This window comes from Corvus moneduloides, chromosome 3, assembly GCF_009650955.1.
Source record: "Corvus moneduloides isolate bCorMon1 chromosome 3, bCorMon1.pri, whole genome shotgun sequence".
Taxonomy (NCBI): Eukaryota; Metazoa; Chordata; class Aves; order Passeriformes; family Corvidae; genus Corvus; species Corvus moneduloides.
Genome location: NC_045478.1, coordinates 49,107,034 through 49,133,918, shown reverse-complemented (window position 1 = coordinate 49,133,918; position 26,885 = coordinate 49,107,034). Strand labels below are relative to the sequence as shown.

Here is a 26,885-nt window from a genome sequence, read left to right as displayed (position 1 = left end):
AATGCTATAGTAGTAAACTACAAGGCTAGAGTTTGAGAGACAGAAAAATCCAGGTATTTTGCTTTTAATAAACCTGAAAAATGGTGAATACAATCGATCCTAAAAACTGATATTTGAACATACCTCAATACAAACAAAAATTACACTACTAACCTGTTCCCTGTTATTTACTCCTTTCCCCCTTCCTCTAAAACACACAAGTGTCATTGGCAATGTATGCAGCTGAGTACCAAAATAAAGAATTCTCTTTGGAATAGTAAAGAATATTTTTCAAATCTCTCTTTTCATGGTTAAAGTATTTTAAACCTTACATTGAGAACAAAGAACAAAGATTTTAACTGGCTTAACTAATACTTCTGATTAAAACACTCTTTTAATAAGACAATATCCAAATTAATTTTATGTTTCTCTCCAACACAACTTGGAGTTTAAATCTGGCTTCTTATCACCAATTGACTTCTAAATCAATAACACAAAGGCAAGTATTTTCAAACACATCACATGTAGGAAGAAACGTGCACTTACCAAGTGAACATAAGGCACAAAGTATCCAAAAAGTGCAGCGGGGATCCCAAAAGCCCAGATTCGGTAACTAAGAACTTTGAAAACGGAGAAATTGCAAATCTTTTTCGCAGGAGGAAATTTGGACTTTCCCTTCTTTCCTCCCTCCTTGTCTTTGGTGTTGGGAACAAGGGGTTTGTATGTAAATCCAGCCAGGAAGAGAACAAACATAAGGATGCAGAGGACCCGCAAGGTGTTGTACAGGTCAACAGAGTCGATGAGAACCCTCAGGAGGAAAGGCAGTGATACTGTGAACAAGCTGCTGCCCGCGGTGACAATGCCATTCACGAGCCCAAGGCGCTTCTTGAAATAGTGCCCGAGAATGACCAGGGACGGCTGGTAGGCAAACGAGCAGCCACAGGCAAACAGGATCCCGTAGGTGAAATACAGAGGTTCAATGGTGCTGTACCGAAAGAAAAGAACAAATCATTAGTGTTTTGTAAGGCAGTGGATGCTCATATTCACCTCCCATATGCAAGACAGTTTCCCAATCAATCAACAAGTGAGTTACGAGTTTGTATATCCTTTAGTTAGACAGCACCGTATCAGCTTAATTCAGCAATTATTCCATCTCCTTCCACTGAAAATTTTATAGAATTCACTCAACAGGTAAAAAAAGAAAAATTACATTCAATTATAATTACATCAAATAGCATGTGAGGCAGCTGGTGGGGGGTCTGTAGCTTAGACCCCGGAAGCTGTGATTGGGCATACTCCACAAGTGTGGCTAAAAAAAGTTTTAAAAATCATTGTCAGGGCAAATTAGCCAAATGTATGTTCAACCATTGCTGGGTTTTTGGATTTTTTTTTTTTCCCCAGAGGAATTCGTACTGTTTTGATTTACACATTTCTTCACTGTGCTAGCAGTTCAAATGTAATACTGAACTCTCCTCATGAACCCAGAAAAATCAAGTAAACAGTTTATTATGAAAATAAAGTAACAAACATGGAAAACATCATTAATAATGAAAAATAAAATACTGACAAAATTTTGTAATATAATACATTATTAAATTATAGACATTTTAGGTATTAATTTTTTTAGACAAATAGCCCATTTTTGAATAACTATTTTAAATTCAGTGTTTTGAGACATATATTGAATATTCTAAGAAAGAACTAAAAAAATTGTTAATAAGGAATGAAAAATTTCATCTCATAGTAAGGTGGTTCTTCATCATAAAGTTCACCATCATTACCATTTACTCTACACCTGAAATAAAGCAAAGCCATTGTAATTGATCCCAGACAGACTTGTGACATCAGTAAAAAGTACTTGTGCGAGAAATGTTAAAAGTATGAAGTAACAGTATCAGTATAATTAATTAAATTAGTACTGTAGTATTATTAGTAGTATTAGCAAAAGAAAACATTTTTTAACATTTAGATGGAGGCAGTATGCAAGAAAATTTTTACAAGATTTCTGAGGTGGCACATGACAGTTTTATGTAATTTTTTTAAATGCTATGTTTTCAGTGAACCCACCCCACCTTTTTATTAGTTAACACCTGCTTTTAAAGCAGTTCTGGAAAACAGTCAATACATAATAACAGCCCATACATTCATTTTTTTTTAAGGAGCATGAATGCTTTATGTAGTGCTTTTCATCACAGGATGCAACCTGCCACCACCCCTCTATACAAAAATAGACTTCACAAGCTTCCTATGCAATTAAAGAACTTCTTTGAAAATACTATTTGACCTAACAAAGGTCTGACTCCAGAAACTCTGGTTTTGTGTATTATAGTGAAAAATAATTATTTCTGTAACATAGTATTGTCACTTTCTATACTAAGCTATCAATTTCTGAAACTGATACACAACATAAGCCAGCAGAAACAACATATGGGGAAAAGAATTACTACCTTTACTAATGGAAAATAACCAGGAAAAATAAAACCAGCAATTATAAAATGAGAGGAGCAACATAGTACAGTAAGGACAGTGAACTTTTGCTTCCATATGTAAATTCATTCCAAGAGTCTGCAGCACAACATGCATATTAAAATATTGTCCTGCATCATAAACACTCTTACGTCTCAATTTCCTAAGACATAAAATTTATACTAAGAAATTAGTGCAATGCAAAAGCAGTAGATCATAGGAACATTTGTCAGCTTTACAATATTTTACTTCTAGAACACTGACTTCTATATCTGAACTATACTCCTTTAATGAACTGATAACATCATGAGCATAAATCATTTTAGTGTAAGTAACATAATGAAACGCCAAGTATGCACATCAACCTGGAGTGTACTCTTACAAGAATTCACCTCTCAAAGTGCTCTTCAAAGTTTAGTTAAGCTGAAATATTTTTAAAGCCTTTACAAAATAACTTGCTCTAGCATGTCTCTTCCGTGCCCTTGTTCCATTGGGTATCAGACAAACACAAGAATGATCTTTATCTAATGACAAGGGCGGTTTAGTATTCATCACTCAACATACTACTAGGAAGCAAGGAGGAAGAAAGACTTTTCCAAGGCACATCTTTTAGTTTTTACCTCACATTTAGTAAGAAGCTTCTTAAAACATATCAAGAAGTGGGGGTTTTGTTTGTTTGTTTAATAAAACAAATTAAGCCAAATATTTGCACCAGGATTAACCATTCAGATCACAGCAGCTCACAATCATCTGGTTCAGAGTACAAGCACAGAAAAGACATTTTCACAAGCTTTTTGTCTGTATAAATACATTTGCACCTAAGTAGAAAGATCTTCTGAATGTAGCCTGATTGATCCTATACTTATTCTGCTAAGGGTGGGGGAAAAAAAAAAGTCTGAGAACTAGAGGTAACCGGCTTATTTTCCTGCTACTTCTTATACCCTACCTTCACTAACCAATTTCTGATGATGACTAGACTAAGTAAATTTCCTGTTTCCTCATCTTCTACAGGGTACATCCAACAAATCAGTCACTCTTGAATTTCTTAAGATTTATTCTGCAAAAGTTACAGAAACATACAAATGAATTGTAAACCAGAAGAAAAAACAAAACAAAACAAATAAGCCTTAAGTATAGTCAATATACCAAGGTCTTCTCTATCTCCATGTTCAGCAATTGGACCAGTGAGAAGAAAACATCCAATTTTACTAGAATTTTAACAGCTTCCTGGAGGTCCTACTGTGTTTTTATGAGCATTAAAGCCATTTCAAAAGAAAATTAAGGGGACAGGACAGGAAGGGAAGACAGCAACAATGTTTATGTACCTGTTATAATACAATCTACATCAAACAAACATAAGTTTATCCTGGACAATGCTGTTGATCTTATAGCACTAGTCTTGCTGTTGATATATTTATACATAGTGGTTCCTGTTAAATAGGGAGTCTTGTTATGACATTATATTTTTAAAAATACTTTTTAAGTTGAAAGTTCACAAGTCATAGTTTGAAAGATAAAACCAAACCCAAATAAAACAAGTTTTCTACACATAATATAAAGTAGCACTGTTTACCCCTTCATATTCTGCTGATTGGATGAACATTACCTCTACATCACTAAAAAATGGATTAAATTAAAATACTTTGAAAGTTATTAATTTAAGCTTTTTACCTTACAAAAGAACTTGAAAGGAGTCCAACAAGCCCTACTGCAGCTCCAATAACAGCTACTTTTCGACAGCCAAACAGGTCTGTGAATATGCTAACTATTGGGGAACAGAAGAAGACCATCCCCATAGAAAGAGAGCTCACCCACGCTGCAAAACAGAAAAAAAAAAAAAGACAACATGTTAGAAGACCAAGTGATTTCAGCTTTCAGTTAATACTTGTTTTCACCTAGGATTTTATGCTGCTGAACTAAAGTTGGGCAGCAATTGGGTAATTATTTTAAAAATATTTAAATACATCTTAAAATATATTTACCTAACAGTAAAATAAGCATAATAATTTACATAATGAGCTAATTTAGATTTTATCAGCTCGAAGAACGCCATTAACTTTTTGTAGCTATTACTTCTACTTTTTTTTTATAAACACACAGACATTTCTCTAGTAGCTAACAATATTCAAGGTGATGCCTAGGTCATTAAAGATACCTTTGAGGATCCGTATCAATTCTGACTTCAGTTAGTACATTTCTCTTGACTTTACGCTACACCTTAATGACTTTAAACAGGTACATTTGCTGAAAGAAATTAATAACTTTTTAACTTCATTACTAGATGTAGATCATACTGAACATCAATAATGAGTAAACAACAATAGGCTTTTATACTGTAATATACACATTAGGAATGAAATTTTACTTTATACTAAACAGACTTGAGTTAGTAAAACCACTTCCATCTATAATGGGAAATTTTCACTACTTGTGATACTGCTCCAGCTTTACAGACATTGTGAAAACTGTATTTGGTTTATCAGACCATTAAGGCTCAATTCAGGTGAGTCCACTATAGTTTCAGCCACAAGTGAGTTTTATTAGCACAGCTAATAGTTACAACTAATATATTTGGCATATATAGTAACTTATATATATTGCAAATGTCCCCACCTACATGGGGGGAAAAAGTGGTCTAAACAGGAAGTGGAAAAAGCTGCTAATGCAAAATGAATTGGAAAAAATATTTTAGCTTCATTTTGAATTGTACAGAAGACAACTCTTTCAATCTGAAATAGTTTTAAATCTGCGTAACTGGAATTTTGTTTAGAATATGTTTCCTAAAGACATAGTTAGATAAACAATTGTGATTCAGCGATGAAGGCAAATAAAATTATCTGGAAAAGTATATAACCACAAGACTAAATGAAGTATATTTGCAAGTAGATCTACCACTACCAAGGCTTAGGATATGTGTTGTTAAAGAGCCAGTAAGCCCTACACATTGACTAAGACATCATTGTGCACTAAAGACAGGAAAAGAAACCAACAAGCAAAAACTTGTTTCTTCCAAGAGTTCACAATGTAAATGAAAGACAAGAGAGAACAGATGGCTAGAGAAAACCAGAAAGGAGTACAAGAAACAAAACCTTTATTTTAGGGCAAACTATGCTCTCAATGAACCACAGCCTAACTGTTTGGGGAAGGGAGGAGGGGAAGGATGTGTGTTGCTGGGATTTTTTGATCATGTGATAAAATAAGAGAGTTTCAAGGCACAATCTAAAGAGTGAGGTACTCTTATGGCCATTTCCTGTGTAGGACTACCCCATATATGATAGCCCTGCCAGCCTTGCACCTCCGCAGCAAAAACTCAAGCTGTATGAAGAGAGCACAAGAGACTAGGAAGAACAAGGACCCTGTGACACTGCCTGAATGGCAAAGTCCAAGTTTATGGGAGGTCTAGTCTTTCTCTTTCTCTGCAGTTGAGGAATGCTCAAGAGGACCTTGGACGTGGCAGAACATGACTTCTGTGAGATCTGTCCCCTATTACAGCCCAGATAGCTACTGAAGGTACAAGACATTATAAACCACAGTTTATAAGCAGGAGTTTGAGGGAGGAGATGCTCTCATCCAGCCTGGAGACCACCCAGTTAAAAACCTTCTAAGAAGTCCAACTTCTACAAGACTCATCATCCTTATCTCTCTGTAGCAGGTTGGGTTTGTAACCGGGCAGAAACAACAATTTAGTGTAGTGGTTTGGTCCAAAATACTCATTACTGTTTATCTTCTGTGAGATAAGAATTAGGAGAAATGCAAAGCAGGCACCAAACTTGAAAGAATATAAAGAAGTTTATTAACAGACCTAAAAGAAGAAAAAAAATTATACCACACCCTCAGAACCCTTCTCCTCCCCCCACCTTCCTCCCTTCTCCCACTGACAATGTAAAAAAACAACCCTTAAGATGTTCAGTCTGTTTACCACTTCCATAATAACCTTGTTCAGTCCATTTAGGAAGAGGAGTCTCTCTTGCTCTGCTATGAACACATTATCACGAGACAGCCGCCCACTTCCAAATAACTCTGTTCAGTCCATTTAGGAAGAGGTCTCTCTGCTCACGTGTGAGTCCCTTCCATGACTTGCAGTTTTTCCCACAACTGCTTTCGAGGGTCCACTCTTGAAGTTTTTTGGGGTACAATTTTAAGGTTGAGCCGTTCAGAAACAGAAGTTCTCTTCACCCATCTCTGGGAGCATTTCATCTCTAAGAACAGAGGACCTTCTCCTTCCCTGGGAGCAAAGGGTCTCCCTCATCTTCATCTTTAGGACTATCTCTGGGAGCATCTCTAGGAACTGAGGTTTTCTCCTTTCCCATTTGGAGCAAAAGTCCTCATCACTTCCATCTCTTCCTGTCCAAACTTCTCATGAAATTACAGCTGCATCAGCATCAGCCTATCTCAGCACAGGTGCTTTTGCTAACAAGCACAAGTTGAAAGCTCCACCCCCCATATCTTCATGGAATTACAATGGGTACTCTGACATATCATAGCTTCACAACAGAATTTCAGCTTTATGCATCTCCTCTTTCTCTTCCCTCATGTTTTCAGCTCTTCACAGCACTAAAAGGGTTAATCTCACCTAGGCCTTGCAGCTGGAATGTGGCTTATGGCAGTGGAGAGGGGACGGAGCCGAGCCGCTCTGGCTGCCCACGGCAGGGCTGTGGGGGGTTCCATGGGTGGAACAGGGCCCATTGGCTCCAGGATGGCCGTGGCCCGGCCTGGCCTGGCCTGAGCAGGGCCTGGGCTGGGCCCGCTGGCCCCCACACGAGGCCTGCAGCCACCTGTCCCAGCACCGAAAACGAGAGAGAGAAAGTCTGCCTCAGGGTTTCTATTCTTAAGTGTGCATCACAGAGGCGGTCACAACTTTAAGTGGCTTAGAGAATTGTCCATATTCAAACTGGCCAGCTGATAGGTTCTGTCAGGTCCCAGAGGAAGCTGTAAGCACCCCTTGGCAAGGACGTCCCTTCCGGGACTATGCTTGCTAACCCATGACAGTCTCCCAGAGTGAGCCTGCTGCTTTTCTGTCCAAAGGAAACCACAAACACCAGGGGATAGAATGACCATGTCGGCCTGTCACTCTCCTAAATAAATGATGGCTACATTACCATGAAAAGTCCTCAGCACCTCTGTGTGATTTGCAGGGCAGCACTAAGAGTCCCTGTGACTCCTGGGGCTACCTGCAAGGCCAAGAGGCAGCTAAATCTTGAGAGGCAGCCGTCACAAGTTTCACATGGTATGAAGATACGAAGGAACAGCTGAACCTCCTGTCACCCTTCCTGCCCAGGCACAAAAAGACACAAAGGCAACAGACACTAGACAAGCTCACCAGAGATGACTGGTTTTGAGATCCAATCTCACATGGATCATATTCATGCAGACAAACAGGCAAAGAAAGCGAGCATCTGAAACTGAGCTTAAGTAGCTTGCATGAAGTAACAGACTAAATTACTTCAGAGCTACGGGCTGTGATTCAGTTACCATTCTCTTTAGTGAAGTCAAGGTTTACAGTGTTTTTTTACAGCCTATACAGCTAATAAAATAATTGGAATATGAAAGGCTAAAGTGAAGACATTCAGCTAAAACTAAATTAACAACATGCTTAGTCTCTTTGTACTTCCAGGTACTCATGAAAAAACTATGCCTTTCTCATCATTTGATTCTCTCTTCTTGTTATTACAATAATTACAGGGCAGAGCCTAAAAGAGAAGGTTTCCATTGGTTTTCAATACAACAGACAGTTAAGACAAATGATGATGCCTTATCTGAAGCATTTCAGAATGGAATGGTGATGTGGGAGTAAGTCCCACTACAAAAGTGGGAGCCCATGCTGTACCACTTACCTACCTAAGGAAAACTGGAGCCCTTTAAATTACTACTTCGAGTCAGTAAGTTGCTCTCATTAGCCTACAGAAATGCAATTTAAAGACCTTGTTGGCATGTCTTGTATGAACAGCTTTATTATTTATTGAAAAGAATGTTCTTGAAGTTAAACTTCACGTGAATGCATAGTTTGACAAAATGTACTGTCTTCATCCTTTGTGAAGGCACCTAGCACCAAAAATAATCACGATAAACAGAACAACAGCACATGAGTAAATCTTTAAATGCCCTAAGGCAAATAATGCTTGCTGCAACATATCCATTCTATGAAGAAATTTGTAGCTTTAAAATATATTCAGTAGATCAAAGTAATTTTCAATCTCACTTTTAAGTAAGTTTTCAAGCACCCTTACACTTTTTCCTGCAGTATGAAAAATGTACATTGAGTTGTCTTCCACATTTTTTCAAACAGAAATTACAACTGTCCTAAGTAATACAAAAAATTACAAATGCAGCTTGCCAGAATACTGAGAGTTCTCTAGTGCAGTTATTACATCTTAATTAAAGTATTTCTCCTCCAGGCTACTGGCTGCTTTCCTGGCAGAAGCTGGCCATATTCCAGAGCTGCTAATTCAGATACTAATACAGCACCTAATTGCTACATATAATTGCATTCATATTCATACACAGAACATTTTGATTGCCATAGAAAAAAAAACTATTCCTACTTTAAGGACTTAAACATTCCTTAAGGCACTGGAAGCTAAGAATTAACTCCTCAAAACACGCAATTTTTTGTAGAATTAACAATTCCCAGGCTTCCCTAGAAGATGGAAAAGTCATTCTTAAGATAAAAGTATCAGACCAGAGAGCAGCTGTATTGAAAAGTCTGTTTGTTTGTTCTGTACCACTGAAACACATAATGGATTACAAAAACTCAAAACTTTATTATAGCTAAAATTAATCAAACATGAAAGTCACAGGTATGTGTTCTTTCCTGATCAGTTCACTGAAAATCTGAACATATATTCTGATATTTCTTTAATTATTTCCTCTGTTCAAAAGTCTACAGCAATGCAACTATACCACATATGCCAAAAATATGCTGCTGTTCCACCGTAAGTCTTTAAAAATTAAAAAAATATTATTTTAAAGTGTCTTTACTATAAATATATTATCTAATATCTGAGCACTCTCAGAATTATTCCCATTGTCACAGTTAGATTACATAATACATATTTATCAGCCAAATTATAAACCATGCTACTAAATATTTTAGATCATTCTTTGGAGTAAAGCACTAAGATTTACAGGACAACAAAAAAGAAAACACTAATATCATGTTCCATTGAAATGTTTTACCATGCACAAATTTAAATAAAGGCTACTTGGCCAAAGCATTCTTTAAAATCAATTTTTTTTAAGCATTACAACAAGGAACTTGGCAGTTTTATCCTCAAGTGTCTATCAAGTGGTTGGCTCAACACAGTAGTAGCACCCTTAATTTTTTAACAAGCTTCAAGATTTTTTTTTTAATATTTTCCCTTGAGATTGTTCTGGTTGAGAAAGGGAACAAAATGCTACTGTCTAGAAGACAAGCTATATGAGCAAGCAAAATAAAGGCACTTAGTAACTTCTAAAACCTCAATAAGCTTGAATAATATTTAGCTTTCATTAAGTTATTAGTTACAATTTATGCAAGAATAAGGAAGTCTGTATGTATTCTCCCAGCCTCAAATCATTAACAGCTGAGAGACTGAGCATATTTTTACTTGTTTTTCTTTATTAAAAAAAATTGGACATTACTTTTTTTTCCACTGTATTTTTCAATATTCTGGCAATTTCTCCTCCATGAACTGCCAAGCTTCCCTGGAACACTGCTGTATTTTCAGCATCCACAACATCTTACAACAAACAACTCCATAATTTAACTATGGAATGGGTAGAGGACCTATACTTCTATTATGGACAGTTACACACACAGATATTCTCTTCAGCAAAGCAGAAGACTGGCTTCCATAAAAAGATTTGTTACGAGAATAGTTTGGGAATTTGAGAGATCCTCTTCTGGAGGAGACAAAAGTGGTTGTTGAAGGTTATTTCTGGAAATAATTTGCTTGTCTCCAGCTAGTATTAATAATTCTTTGCCTGTATAATCACATTTACATGGCATTTAATTTTTAAAACAACAAAATAATTGCAATGCTGTGTAGATCAAAGATTGATTTAGCCCAGCATCCTGTTTCTGACCACCACAAACTACTTAAACAAAGAACTCTGTAAAAAGGGCTAGCATCCTGCAATACTTTTTCCCTGGCTACATCTTCCCAACATCCAGCAATAAGCAGCTTAGAAACCACCTAAGCATAATGCTGCATCTAACCATTCAACAAGAACATTTAGTTCCATCAATACTACTTTGGCTTCTCCGCATTTGTTGTAATCAGTTACAGAACATGCTCAGGCATCAGCACCACATTAAAAATAACTCCCCTTGGCTTTGAACTTACTCTCATTTAATTCCACCACTGTAAGAAATATGAATTAATCATCCCTGCCGAGGCTCCTCTTGAAACCCATGATTGTATATGCCTTAATCAGATCTGTTCATACTAATTTCTTCTCCAAAATGAAGCAACTCTGACTCTGTCTTTGAATAGAAGACTTACTTTGCCCCTTTCTCTTGAGCCTGAGTACATCACACTGTTTCTGAGACAGGGTAGCCAGAACTGCATAAAGCATTTAATAATAAATTTCTGTGCTGACAATTATTTTTTCTAGTCTCTATGTTCTAATTATACTTCCTTTTTTTCCCCTCTTTTTGTTTTTAATGTATTGCAGCTGCCTCAGAGTAAATATGTTTAGAAAACTATCCATGACACTTTTTTCCTACAAATGCTAATGATGTCTAAAGGTGTAGATGGCTTTTTTTGCAGCACTTATTTCGATTACACTTCTCCCCATGACAGACATACATAAACCCAATTTAATATGCCATTTTAATCCCTCAGCAATAACAGAAGAACACAGCAAGTCTAGTGGTCAGCCACCAACACACTCACATCTGAGGACAGGCTACAGAATTTGAATTTGTTCAGCATGCAGAAGACAAGCAGCTCAAAATAATCTAATCAGTGCCTCCAAGTATCTAACAGGTGATTATTACAGATATAAAGCCAGCTCCTTTTCAGTGGTGCACAGTGATGGGACAAAAATACAACTGAAACTGCAACAAAGGAAATTCCAATTAGATGTCATGAAAATTTTTCACCATAAAGGTAGCCAAACTTTAGAAAGTTATCCAAAAAAAGCTGTGGAAATTCCTCCCTTGGGTATGTTTAAAACTTGACTGGACAACACTGAACAACCTGATCTAACTCAGAGGTTCAATGTATTTTAACTCGGCTGGCTTTGAGTGAAGGGTGTCAGACCAGAAAATCAGAAAGTCTCTCCTTGAGTAACTCAAGTTACTCCATATAATTTATGGAACAGTACTGTTCTAAACCCCTTCTTCTTTTCGAAAAATTGGATTCTGAAGATCATGTTAAACATAAGCAGTTCTTCAGAATAAAAAAATTTAGGTTGGTAATATTAACTCCTTCAGGTAAGAAAAAAAAGAAATAAACCTGAGCCATGAGATTAAAACCTTTTTCCCCCCTTTTTCCCCCCTTAAGAATGGGAAGGAGTTGAGGGTATCCTCAAATTCTAAACCAAATAGATCCTAAAATGGAGATGAGACTTATTATTAGCATTAAAGGTGTGAAATTCATTGCTTAGGATTTCTGTATTTCTCTCCTGCTGGTGCAATTTTTCATCAGTATTGTTTTATTCTTGTTGCCTGTGCCCAGAAGCCCTGGGTTATCCCTTGCCTAAGGCACTCCAGGTACAGCCTCTTTTATCCATTATCTATTATTTTTTCCTCCAGGAAAAGCCAGTAATTTCCAAAAGAGGGAATTGCTCAGCGGATGTTACTTACCTATCAGATGAACACAACCATTAGACCCAACAAATATTCCAATATCCATGTCCTCTGAGAGCCTCTGTAGGTCAGCCTCCTGGAAACTGTCATCTCATTTTTATCTAACCAATCACTACCCAAAGACAACATCAAATACCTTATGCAACATGCTTTGCTTACACCTGCCTGTGAAAATTGTTTCAGAACCTGCTTAGTAACTTCTCATGAATTGTGAGGAATTTCATTAGTCCTGGGTTAAAAAGGGAGAGCAACTGATTTCCACACTGCCACTCCTATTACTGAGTAATTCATAGATCCCAGAACAGCATGGCGGTGGAAAAGAAAAGCAGATGTTAAAATGCATGTACTGACACATTTAGAACCCCTACTGTCAAAGAAGTGCTCTGCTTGTTCTATCCAAAAGAGAACTGCTGATCCCATTAGAGAAAGTATGTGTTTAAGGACTAAAAATAAATTTATGACATAATGCTGCCACAGGAAGTATCCTATACTCTGAACTCAGGTTACATGACTACAGCTTTCAGTTTGCTTACTTTACAGTGTTTAGTTTGCAGATGTCTGAGCTAGGCTCTCCCTTAAAGCAATACTAACAAAAAAAATTGAATTCTAATTTAAATGAAAATTCTGAAATATTTTGGGCAAAGATAATTTAACACAAGGAAGTACCATCTCTTTTGGACACCAAGGCTATCTTGAGCATGCTTTGGAAATCAGAACTATCTGTAGAGGATCTAATCAGATTTCCATAACACATTCAGAGATCATGGTCAACACATAAAGAATTATGAACCAGGAACTGGTGGAAGTATCCAAAAGGAATACAAGGCACTGGGGGATTCCCCCCAAACACTCTTTTTTTTCTTGTCCCTGCGGAACAAACCTTTCATTGAATAACTTTATAAAAATACTGCTTTTTATGATGCATCCGAATCCAAGAACTAAATATGAGTCACTGAATCCCTATAAAGAGACTTCTGAACAGACACCTGTTTCCGTATCACAGAGCATGAAAGCACAATCTCTGCTTTCAGCAAACATGAGGTCATTATCAGGCAGTTGAAATTAGTTTCTCCTGAATGAAAGATTGAGCTCCCAGATTTTGCCAACAGCTGTAAGCTTTCCTGTGTTTATGCATAGCATCTCTTCAGTGTATTGCCTCATGACTGTCCAAAACACTACTTCAGGTTCATATATGCCATGTTGAACTTAATGCAAGGAGGTAGAAAGAAGCATAAACTTGTCAATATGTTGGAAAACTGTTGTACAAGCAAAGCAAGCTTGTAGGAGTGAAAAACAAAACCAAATAATCTATCAAGTCAAAACATAGGCTTATTTCTTCCAAGGCTTTATTCTCTCATGTGCTGCGTGACAGATGAAAAACCAAGTGCCAGAAGAGATTTCACATATATCCCTAATACAGGGAGCCTCCCCAAGCTTGCCATTTACCAGAATTGGACTAGACTAATTTCACCCTCTGCCTTTATAAGTAATGACAACACAAGATCAGAATTTCTCCTGAGATAAGTTCTTGTGTGCATAAGCAGCAGGAAAGCAGGAGGAAAAAAAAAAAAGTATTCATATACTAACAAAACATCCCACACCACTGCAACTAGCCAATTATTTAACTAATATAATAAATCAGAATAAATCTGATTTACACTTGCTATATTAACACAAGATTAGGCAGAGTGTTGTAGCCTTTTATTTTTTTTTTTGCTTGTTGGTTCCCCTTTTAACAAAACAGATTGCAATGGTGAACCTAAAGCAAGTACCATGGGAAGCTATCACAAAATTTTCTTCAGACAATAGGGGACAATTTATAAACCTACAACAGTTAAAGATGTACTTTTAGGCCAACAACTTTTACTACTAGAGAGACTGCAACTCTTCTGTGTACTTTAAGAAGTTACAGGAAAATAAACACTTAAGTTAGTAGAAGCTAAAACAATAGCTCAAAAGCGCAGTGTTAGATAAAATATTGCTGCTACAGATTTTAAGCGTTACACCTTCAGAAACCTTTAAAGGAAGGCTGAAGTAAATCATTAACAGAAAAACACGTGCATTTGGGTTTCATAGCAAACTGAGCTTGACCTTTGACACTTAATAAAGTCTGAAAATGCTGTAGTAGGAAGAATAAACAAGGAATAAATCGATAAGAAATGGCTGTAACCACTTGTTTTTCCTTTTAGGAGTCATACAAGAATGTTTTCAGCTGACTGTCTGAGACTCTTTTCAAAGCACAATGTAATCACATTTTTAACTACTAGCCAAAAAGATTGAGCTTCAGAACTGATTCCCAGGCATATTTTTATCTTTCCTTTCCTCCCCTCAAATTAGCACAGGTTTGTTTATTTTTTTTTTTTTAATTCCAAAGAGTTGAATGCCAAGAATCATGTTCTGTTTTGATTTAGAATCAGTAATGCTCTGCATAAGGAAGTACTAGCTATTAACTTCAAAGACTACATTCTGATTTTCCAGAAAGGTTTAATCCTAACTGCTCTCCCAAACAACAGCTGCACAAATTCCAAACATATCTGCAACCAGACATTATACATTGGCCTCATGTTTTTGAGCTATAGCATAGATTAGACCTCAAGATCCAAATTCCTAAACTCTTAATGGAGCTATTAGTCTTCTTTCTTTCCCTCACCTCACTTGCACTGGGGCAAGACCTGCAAATCAAGGTTGCCTTTTAATTGACACAGGCATTCATTTCACTTCTACAGTATCAGAAGTCCTTGTGAGACCATGAAAAGCAGCATGATAAAGAAATCTTACTTCACAAGTACATTTGGAACACTATTTAAAGTTCAGGAGCACAGACTGCCACCAAGCACCTCCCAAACTAACCCTAACTCTTCACATTAAAAGATCCTTCTGAATCTACCAGGATTGGCTAAAAGACCCCATCATATCTCAGTAACTTCATGCAGATCCTCAAGACAGATTCTAACAGCATTTATTCTCTGATTATATCAACATATTCCCCTTATGCTCTGTAGGACCCTACAAAATAATCAAACTTTAGGATTTCAATCCCTACCCTTGAGGCTCCAACTGTTATGGAAAAGATCTTCCCATGTTACAAACCACCCTTTCCCACTCTCTACCCCAAAGCAGCCATCAGCCAACAAGCATTTTAAGCACAGGTCAGACTAGTTACCACAAAGAAAAAGGTAGACTAACCAAACTCCAAGTACTATTATGCTGTCCAAATAAAACAGAAGAACAAGTGATTTTAGGGCAAATCATTTAGATGCTGCAACAAGTAATTATTTTTCAAGGTAAGATCTGATTATTTAACTTGCATCTGCTTCAGAGGGGAATCTGTATACAGAAATAAAAGAGTCTGTTTTGCAACATGACTTTACCATGCAAAAACCAGACAAATGTTCAGGGCCACATGCCTGCACTTAATAATACAAGTACAAACACTGAACTATCCAGCAAATTTCTGTCTTTGGAATTGTAACACTATTTTGTGCTATAGGTATGTGGAAAGCTACATTTGACTTTAAAGCAAGGAACCTTCAGGTAAAGTGAGCTGACAATTAACAGCTTCAATATGTGTCCTTTATAAAGAATGCTTTCTTGGTTTTCCACATAATTTTATCAGACCCATCACAAATACAATGCCAAGTGGATATAGAAGTCCAAAACTGGATTATTTTTAAGTAACACTAAGAGTTAGATGGTATTTTCACAGGCTGAAGAAAAGGGAACTTCCATGCATTTCATTTTCTTTTACCCATATCTCCTACTCTCTTCCCTCCAAGTACAGAAAACAATTGGGGCATTTTAAGTTTTTGCACAGCAAACAAATGAATTCAAATGTCCTCCCTTTCAGAGGATTAATAGTGAGAGGAAATCATTTGCATGGAAAGCTTGATAAGAGCAGACAGAAAGCACATGCGATGGAATAAATCTTTATGTCACCATGTGCCCTTTATATCAGTTACACTCATGTACCCTCTAACCCTTGCAACCAAGTGAACCAGCCACTGTAACTCTTGACCTTGTTCTTTCTCTCTCATCCTCATACAAAATTTTCAAGTCTGCCAATGTGACTCACTGGGACTATAAACTATTTCTCATTAACTTAATGCCCAGCTACCCCCGCAGTTATCTATCTGGTTTCCAGCAATCCAAATGCCCAGGCTGCCATTCATCTAGAAAACGTGAACAAATTGCTACACTGCACACACAGTAATTTTATCTTAGCTGAGCAGCTGGATGTGACTTGATGCAAACGTCAGCCTGACAGATACAGGATACGTGAAATACAGCTTGTTGAGGTACTCAGCAGATTTGGAGTTCATATCTGCATATTTTTAGTTATTATGAACAACAAAGGATTTTGAGTCGAGTCTCAACACTGCAAATATCACTGGTTGCAGTTATAATTTGGATGATATTTACAGTTAGTAAAGTATAAAAGTTTTTTAAACAAAATGCTTCCTGATAAGCTGTTGAAACAGGACACGCTCTCCCAAGATAGAATGTACTGTCCAAACCCTATTTTCTGCAAGATCAGGAACTTAGGAAAGTCACTTTTTATCAATCTTTAAAGTTTTTCTTTCCAAGGAAGATGGAGGAGAAAGGAAAGGAGAGTTTGAATACCCACTGCTGAGAAAGATGGCATGGATTGAGCACCTACCACAGAGGGACTTACTCTTATAATGCCAGCATGCCTTGGGGCTGTAAGTTATTTGTGTTTCTAAACATGCCACTTTCCCCTAGTTAAAAACAAGCCACAAACCAGAAGTGGTTTCCTGGAACAGCTGTTCCCAAAGTTGCTTCCCAGGAGGCAGCAGGAGCTGCCGCAGTAGATGCACCCCACACTCCCAGAGCTGGTAATGCTTTCCTGGTATCCAAAATGATTATTTCTGGCTTAAAGAACTGACCCTCTAAAATGCCATGGGGTTCCCTGGGCATCCAGGCATGCCATTGGGGGGATTGGAACTACATGATGTTTAAACTCCCTTCCCATCCAAACTATTCTATGGTTCTTTGATTAAAATGTTTTGGGTTTGGTTTTTTTTCTTAGGAAACACTACTGAGAAACATAAAAGCAAACACTCGCTCAAAACTATTTTAAAGGAGCACCACATTACTTCAAGTTAATAATCTAGAGCTGAGAATTTGAATTTACGGTGGATTAATCTTGGGTAGAAGACACCAGGTACCTACCAAGCCCCTCTATGATTCCCCTCCTCAGCTCAGGACAGGGGAGACAAAATAACTAAAGGCTCATGGGTTGAGATCAAGGACAGGGAGATCATTCAGCAATTACAAATAGACTCAACTTAGGGAAATTAGTTTAATTTATTACCTATTAAATCAGATTAGAGTAATGAGAAAAAAAACCCTAATCTTAAAATAGACATTCCCCTTCTTCCTGGGCTCAATTTCATTCCCAAATTCTCTACCTCCTGCCCTCAGTGGTGCAGGGGTACAGGGAATGGGGGTTGCAGAGTTCATCATATGTTTTCTCTGCTGCTCCTTCCTCCTCACACTCTTCCCCTGCTCCAGCATGGGGTCCCTTCCACAGGGGACAGTTGTCCACTAACTTCTCCAGCACGAGCTCTTCCCATGGGCAGCAGTTCTTCATGAACTGCAGTGCAGATCCCTTCCATGGGGTTGAGACCTTCAGGGACAGGTTGCTCCAGTGTGGGTCCTCCATGGGGTCACAGCAAACCTGCTACAGCATGGGCTCCCTCTCTCCAGGGGTCTGCAGGTTTATCCAGGTCACCGAGTTTATCCAAAAACTAATTTAAACTCAGTTTTTCACAGCCATTTTCACACAACTTCCTTATTTCACACATAGCACCAGGTATTTCCATAGCAAAACACAGCAATTTAAAATACAAATAAATGGGCAAGTAATTGAGCTACTTGAGCAGTCTTCACATTTTTAAATGACAGTATTTCTTTTGAGCTAAAACTTTTTCCTTGAGATGAGGTACAAACCCTATTCTACAAGATTTTTGATATATGTAAGTCCTCTTTAGCGTTACAGGTTCTCTCCTTTATTGTACAGTATTACTTTCCAAAAAATTATACGGTTATGCTTAAGATATCACATCAGTTCTTAAAATACTGAGAATCCTTACAAACAAAATACTTTAAGTTTTTATATAGATAAAATCCAGTCAAAGATAAGGGAGTAATAATGCCTACATATCCCATATAAAAATAAAAAGTGCGTATAAATAATCATATCTGGAATTTGTTGTTTTAGTCAAGAAACATCTTTCTATTCCAATAATACTAATACTACATTACTTAGTCTTTGACTTCACATCCACCTACTAGCAATTCTTTACCAAAACTATGGTTAAAAATAACCCCACCACAAGACACACGAATCAATCAAATTTTGGTTAGGGTTACAGCTTTCTGAAGATTCTTTTAAATAAAAAAAATGTTTTGCTCAATAAAAAAAAACCCCACACTATCTTAGTAGTAAAACCAATGTTTTTACTGACTATTTTGCTGTATTCTGGAAAAATATCAGAAGTCCAAAGCTCTTATTTATAAAATAAGTAGGTAAAACAGCACAAAACTGAGCCAATCATACTGCTGGTTCTTTTCCTCCCCTTTTTTCACCAATGCCTTCAGCTCTTCAAGCTTCTGGATGCCTGTATTAGAAAGACTCTTTGTACCTACCATGAGCAAACAAACAGGCACACAGTGTGCAGAATAAAGTTTTTTTTTGAAGCCCTGGATTAAAACATTGTTTATTACTTCCTTAATGTAAGGTGGTTTTGCATTTGGGTTTTTTTTAAGAGAAACTATAAAATTTAGTCAAGGAATCAGTCATCTCCTTCAAATATCTGATGGAATATGGAAGATCTTAAGAAGTTTTAATGCCTTACTCCTTAACTGTTCACTAGAGAAACTTTCTATTTGTTGAAAGGAAGCCTAAAACCACCACTCCTCCTAGTAACTGTAGCAGTCTTGCTTAAAAAGGGCAAATACAAAACACTTTCTTGCAGTAACACAGCCATTTTTGTTCTGTCAATAGCAAGAACTAGTATATAAATAGTACAGATTTTTTTCCAGATATAATGCATAATAGTACATTACAGAATAGTATAACAGTTATCACCAAAGACAAGCACCCAATTATTTCTACAGAAGGCTCAATCTCCATCCAGTAACATTTCACTCCGATTTTTTAGAACCTCCGCATTTCACATATGTTCCATTTTATCAGCTTGTTATCTAAGCACTAAGTAGCTCAGCTACTACCCACCATTTCTACAACCACATTTACTTTAGTGCTATTTTCCAGAACTCTATCAATTAAGGAATTACACCAACGATTTGCCATCTATGCAGTTTAACTCCATACAAGTAAGTGAACTATTATTCTCTATTTCTAATTTTAAGGGAAGAGTAGTAGTAAAAATAACATTAAACGTAACAAAAGTTCTGTTACAACAGGAACTGTCACTAGATAATGTGCAAACAGTTAGATTAACATTAACAAGGTGTAGACAGTATATATATATCTCCACATTTCATACAATACGCCCAATATTAAATATACAGGGATTTTTGGTCCTCTGGAGTATAAAAGAAAAATTCTCTCACCCTTACAATGATCAAAGAAGCTCAAGACATAGGCTTGCTTTCACCAACCAATAAATTACTGCTTCTGAAAGAAGAAAAGGGCAGAAAAAGCAACAGAACAAGAAAAAGGGCTGTTAAGTGTCTTACATGCAAGATCCCGAATAAAGCTTTAGATTTCTGCTGCTCATGGAGTACAACTCTACTGAGCTTGGCCAAAGGCCTGCTGCCAGCACCACGAGTGACCTTATCAGGTTGTGTCTTCCACCGAGCTCCTGCTGCTCAGAGCTGGCTCATGCAATAGAAGGTCAGCTGCAGGCACACACAGGGGCACAGAGAGGCTGTGGCAGGAGGGGGAGCTCAAAGAGAATCCTGCCCTGTCTGTCCTCAGGCCCACACCAGGAGCCTTCACCCCTGACAGCTCCAGCCTGTCTCTCTATGCCCCAAGGAGCACTGGGGTGAAGGCAGGTAGGAACCCAAGCCTCAGGCTCAGAAGAGGAGACACCCTGTTCTGTTCTCTCTGGCCTGTCCCAGGCAAGCCTGAGCCCCCACATCCAGGTGTGACACCCACCAGGATGAGTCAATGCCAGGGCACTTTCAGAACCAAGGGAGAATACTGATCTGGGTCATGGGATGCATTGGGGGAAAAGCATTTCAGGATCACGCAACTAACTCAGGGGACAAATATTTATGCAAGGAACCAGGGTGACATTTAGGGGTTTTGGGGAGGAACAAGTGTGGAAAAGTAAGAATCATGAGAGGGTAAAATGCATTGCCCACATGTCAGCAGTTTGCAGGCCAGTATGGTTGTTTCACCAGGCACTGCCCCCTGATGAGCACAGCCTGTCCTGTCTGCTTGCTAAATTCCCTTTTAAACTTCTCCTGGTCAAGGCACCTGTGTTCATATCTGAGTGTCTGAAACCAGCACCTGGAGGGATCCACATTGCAAACATTGTATTATAAATACAGATGCATACACACACACAACTACCAGAACTCCATTCTGTTCCGCTAGAGAGGGAAGTAGGATGGCACCACTGGTGCTGTGTTCATCTGAATGTTATTTGAGTGCCTGTCAGTTAGTTTGTGTGGCCAGCTGTGCACACATGTGTACATGTGGTGTGCATGTGCACTCTGTGTGAGGTGCCTACTGGAAACATTTTCAGCCTCAGTACTGGCTAGACCAGGGACAAAAAGCTGCAGCAGCTTCACTGCTCTCAGGCTGTCAAATCTGGCCTGAGATTTTCCCAAACACTTAGCACCAAAGGAAAAAAAATTATAGCCCTACTTAAAATACATTAGTCGTCCCCTTCTGGTCCAAGCTTGTACTTTCAGCAAGTTGCACTTGCCACACAAGACCCATTAGCTCTTTCTTACACCAGCCAATGAAAAACTAGCAACACAGCACAGCTCAGTAGAGCTGGCTAAACAAGACATTTCCAATTCTGAGAGTTCAGTTTTAATTTCACCATCTTCACAAAGGAGTTTTCATGTACAGTGTCCAGTTGGCAACAGGTTTGTCCTCCTGAAGAGCTACTGCAGCATTTACTCCCAGCTACTACAGAGTTAACTGAGGTGGCACCAGGAGCACTAAATTGTATCAAGGGGTAGAAGGTATCAAAGTTGCACTAAAAAAATGCCCTCTCCCTTGAGATCTCCCTGTCAGGTAAATTCACAAGTAGCTTTTGTACAGATAAAAAGAGCACTATTCTAGCATAAAGAAAACCTCTGGGAAGCTCTGCACTTTCTCCCAAGGACTTGCACAGCATAAGAGTTGCTACGACAGAACACTTTCCTTGCAGCAACTGGAATACAAGTTAGGGAGCTCAGGAGCTGTTCTAAATTTCCTCGAAGTCCAAATGTCTTCATGGAAAAAAAAAACAAAACAAACAAACAACAACAAAGAACCCAACACAACCAAAAAAACCCCAGACTTCCAAGACTGATCCCTAAACAGAAATATGGAAATCTGGTATGCATAGCTTGACCTTGATAGCATAATATAATGTAAACTAGCACTAGGTAAAAGTAATCAAACAACATGAATTATTAGCATGCCTCCTCACAAGCAGTGTGGGAGAATTTTCAAGTAAGACTGCAAACAAAAGTATCAGTCCAACAGACTGCACAAGTAATTAACTATTGGGAGTGCAGACAGCAAAAGAACAGTGCCTATTTTTTAATTATGCTGAAATTATTAAAAGCTAAATTATAGCACGCACGTTTCTTTAGCTAAAGCGTTTCAAAGAAAAGCTGTTGACACTCAGTATCCCCCAGACTGCCCAAAGAAAACAAAGAAACAACAACTTTCGCTTTCAATTCAGCATGCAGATGAGTGCAGAGAGACCTGTGGCTTGTGCTTTATTGAGTAAAAAGCACTGGGTGCCAAAGAAGGCTGAAATCAGCAGTAATGTGAGGAGTCCTTGGCAGCTCAAACCTGGTAACAACCACCACACCAGTTCTCTAGGAATCCATCTCCAGAAGAAGGTGGCTGCTCTTCAGAGTTTCTTGGAGGAAAACTAGAGAAGCTTTACTGTACAGGAAATGCAAACTCAGCCCACGAGAGGAAGTGAATCGGGAGCCTGAAACTGAGGAACTGCCATGTGTTTAGCAGGTTTGTAAGATCTGAGGATGGGTAAATCTGCAGGTATGAACAAGGCAGGAGCTGCAATACCAAAACCAAGCAAAAGCATTAAGCTGATAAGCTCCAACACTAAAGCTAGTGTGGCACTAGAGTCTTGTGTTTCCTTTGGCACCAGCAAGGTAGAAAAAGCAAGAAAAGGGGGAGAAGGAAAACTAGGCAGATTTCTTGGATGACAATATAGGAACAAAAAGATTCTAACAAACTGGAGCCCCATACACAAATATGCAGGTGAAGTAGCTAGCCAAACAAAAAGGGAGTAATTTTAATAACAATTCAGCCAGTAAGTCTAGAAAGCGTATTTTAATAGTTTAAGAGGTAGTAACGGATGAGAAACTGGTATTGTAAAACAGAGGCATGTATTCTTTCCCTTTTTGTACAAATGCACAGACATTAATACAGACACATGGAAACATTAAGACTGATATGATTGGACAATGAGTAGGAATGCCTGGGTGTGGAAACACCAGAAGGAATAGCAGGAGAAAAGCCTTTAACGACAGCACACCTAGATAAGCAGATCAAAGACCACAGTACATTTACATATCCACTCCTCAAAATACCCAGGTCAGTAAAACAAGGACAACATTTACAGTAAAGCAGGGGACAAACTACAGGTTAGGTCATTAAGAGATAATCGTGGGAAGATAAACAACAGGATTGAAGATATAAGGCAGCCAAGAAATGGAGTCAAGAGACTGAGTAAATTCTAATCTAAGTAATGACTCAGAGGTGGAACAGGATTATCTCCTATAGGGTACAAACAAAAGTCACATCCAAATTCAGCACATAAATACTGACCTAAGAAAAACCCAGCAGACATGAGGGTTTTGATAGCAGGAATCTTCCATCATTCATTTCATTGCGAGGATTTCTAGCAAGACCACTTTGACACATTTATCTATGTGGTCTGGTTGCTCGACAGCAGGTACTGAGTACGTGGGTAGGACTGTGTGCATGCGCAGGGGTGAGGGCTGGTTAGGTTTTGTGTGAGTTTTTGGGTTGGTTTGTTTTAATGAAAAAAAATCACCTCCCCATCTTCAAAGGGCTCACAGTGAACATCATTCATATGGAAGGAGATGAACGGGACAGGTAAGAGGGGGGAAAAAACCCTGTACCATATTAACAAGGGAAACAGTCCATAACTTCCATCACCATATTATTCAGGCATTAAGGAATCACAGAAACTAGCTTTAGTACAGACTATTTTATGACTGATTCAACATTTCCCACTATTTGACGGAGGAAAAGATTTTGTTGCAGGAGAAATTCCTGATTTCCTAAATAGCATATAACACTAGCTTATTGTGAAACAAAACCTGATGCAGCAATTTAAATGCCAAACCACTCCAAATTCAATCTTCTTTTAAAGTTCCAATTTAATTAATTCTCTCCCTGGGTATTTCTGAACATGACAATTTAAAGACCAATTCAGATAATTCCACGTACCAATAAAATTAAGTTGCATTTTAATACATTCTTAGACAGTAAGTTACACGTGGTATCTGACACTTAAGCTAGACAATGCAATGTCACATGTCACTTGAATCCTTCAGTCATTTCTTAGAATTTCTTACTCAACTCAATGACATGGGCAAAAAGTAAGAGCTGTTAAGAAGGCAGTGAAAACAATAAAGTAAAGCTTGTTAAAAAAACAAAGGGAAACTAATTAGGAACAAAAATTTGCTCTAATAAATTATTCTGCATGAATAATGATCAGCTTGTCAAAATTCATACTGTTTGTTCATGAAGCTCACAGCTGGAAACAGGAGGGATATTTCAGGTCAAGAACAAGGTTCTTTGGCAAAAACTACACAAAGAAGTTTGCACAACTCCTGCCAACATCATGCTTAGCTTGAGGCAATGCTTTTACTTTCAGGAGCTCTGAAGTGAATCAATTTAGGGGGGAAAAAATTTACTAACATACTTACTGAAGGATTCTGGTAGTTCTACAACCAGTTTACTACTCTTAAGAATATTACAGACTTCATATGAGAAATTACAAAAACTTGAAAATAAAAAGATCCAAACCAACAATTTTTAAGTGTGTCTCTTCCATTGGAAAATGCAACTAGGGACAGCTCCTTAGAGGACAAATTCACTCACATTGCTCATATTCAGGATGGCTACTGTCAAACTGGTCATTCCTGCTCTTCAAAAGCCTGCAAGAAACGAGGCATGAAAGTATCAATCTATCTTTCTCCCTTCCCCCTCACTCCCAGGGGAAAAAAAAACCTTCACATAATCTTGCCAAGGGAAACAGATGATGCCATACACTTCAGAACTGGTGAACATAAATAGGAGGTTTCATGACAATCAGAATGAAATATTCTCTATGTGCAAGTTGGTAGAAGCTTCAAGAACACTATCCTCTTCATGGCTTTAATACAGCCAGATAAAATAAAAATTATCTTTAAAAAGTGATGGGGATAGGAAAGAACCTTTTTCTTCTTGTGTGAGGAGAAAAGACCCCCACATTTCCACTGCCAAAGACACAACTAGGAATTGTTTTTAAAACTACTCCTCAAGAAAAACAAAGGCTCTTCAGCACATAATTAGGGAATTTCTATTTTTAGTATGTTTTCTGCATTTTGCTAAGAAACTAGACTAAAACTTAAAAGAATTGAGAGTTACCTTATCCTTTTACAAGGTTTCTTTTTTTTTAAGGAGTACTCTTCTCCCTCATCTAATTTTTATTCTAGTTTCAAAGCACTAAAACAAAACAGAGGTAGTTGTTCACCACAATGAGGTCACCACACCTCTGATACAAAACCTCTTCAAAGAGGCTGAATATTATGATCTTTTGCACATCTAAAAGCTTTAAATACTTACCATTCATCAAGCAATCACGAATCATGCGATTAAACTTCTTTTGAATAAAAAGATTTAAGAAAAACAGCGTTTAGATATAATCACTTATCAAGAATTATCTGGATATGCTAAAGTAACAGGCCATTCAAAGTATGTTTAACGATGGAACTTATAGCAGCTTTCAACAAAGGGCTCATCCATCACAAAAGATTCTTAGAAAAACAAAGTTTCCATTTGATAAGAGAAAAGCCCTCGGAGGTATGAATAAAGTAGGTTAAAGAAACAAGGAGAGGTCAAATTAGCATAGAGAGACAGCAGTTACCAGAAACATCCAGAAGGAACCCATTTTGAGTCCCTTGCTGTTTGGCAATATTAACTAATCACCTGAGAAAGAGAAGGGGTGAAAAGACAAAATTCCTCATCTTAAAACACAACTCAGGTGACTGCAGCTAAAAGTTATTTATATTTATTGTTATTTATATAAAAATGTATATTTTTTTATTTATATGTTATTTATATTTATATTATATTTATTGTGTGTCTTGGGTTGGTTTTTTTTAGAGAGAGAATATATGTGGATGATCCAATACAGTAATTTATTTTTTAATTTCTTATTAAACAAAAATGGGATGGGACTCCCAAAATTATCAGAAAGCACATTTAGAACACAAAGAAGCACGGATTATGTTAAGAAAATCAATTTTAACTGAGCATCCTCTACAACTGAGTGTTCTGAAGTCCACAGATATTAAGTGCAACTGATCTCAGTTGGACTTCAGCCTCTGCAAGTTCAAAAATCACTGACTGGCCAAAGGGAAGAAGGTGTATAACAGGAGAAATTACTTTCTAAGCTTTGTAAGCATCAATTACTGGATGCAGAACACTTTCAGATCAATTTCAAGGGTGAAAGTTTCTTATTAAGCATTAAAGACATACAGCTGGTTTTACAAGAGATAACACATATTAAAAGAAATGATTCACATGTACCAACTTGTATCACATTGGAAGAAGTGACTGATATGCTGAAGGTCAGTGTTGCTACGCGCAGGGACCTCAATGTGCTGACCAACGGGACAACAGCAGACAGAAGGAATTCAGAGGCAGATGTAAAGTCTTGCACCTGGGATGAAAGAACAGGAGCCAGTACAGACTGCAGGTCAATTGCTTAGAAAGCAGATTTGCAGAAGGGGACATGTGAGACCTCACAGACACAAGCTGAATGTGAGCCAGCAGTGTGCCCTTCAGCAATCAAAACTAACTGCACTCCAAATTGCATTAGCAGGAGTATTACCAGCAGGCTGAGGGATATGGGCATTCAATTTTCATGAGGCTGTATCTGGAACTGCTCTGAGTTTTCTGCTCCCCGGAGCAAGAGACAGACACAATACTGGAGTGAGAGCAGGAGAAGGCACCAAGGTAACTGAAGGTTGGAGCACCTAATATAGGAGGGAAGGCTGGCAGATCTGGGGTTTTTCAGCCTTATGAAAAGTTTTGGGAAGCACAAGGAGTGCAGATCTTATTGACATCTACAGTTACCTTGTAGGAACCCAGAGTGCAGAGAATATTTCTCTGCCTGTTTTGAAGGGTTCTACCCCTCTGGACAACACTGTTTTTGACCTT

General features: G+C 37.9%; 1 protein-coding gene across 1 annotated transcript in view; it reads right to left on the bottom strand.

Moving 5' to 3' along the window:
* Positions 1-26,885, bottom strand: part of SLC16A10 (solute carrier family 16 member 10) — a 69,508-nt gene that overhangs the window by 23,050 nt on the left and 19,573 nt on the right. Inside the window, exons 2-3 of the mRNA XM_032101491.1 lie at positions 4,117-4,261; positions 526-964 (exon numbers count right to left, since the gene is read on the bottom strand). Of these exons, the coding sequence (XP_031957382.1) occupies positions 526-964; positions 4,117-4,261 (584 nt within the window). The remainder of the gene's footprint in view (positions 1-525; positions 965-4,116; positions 4,262-26,885) is intronic.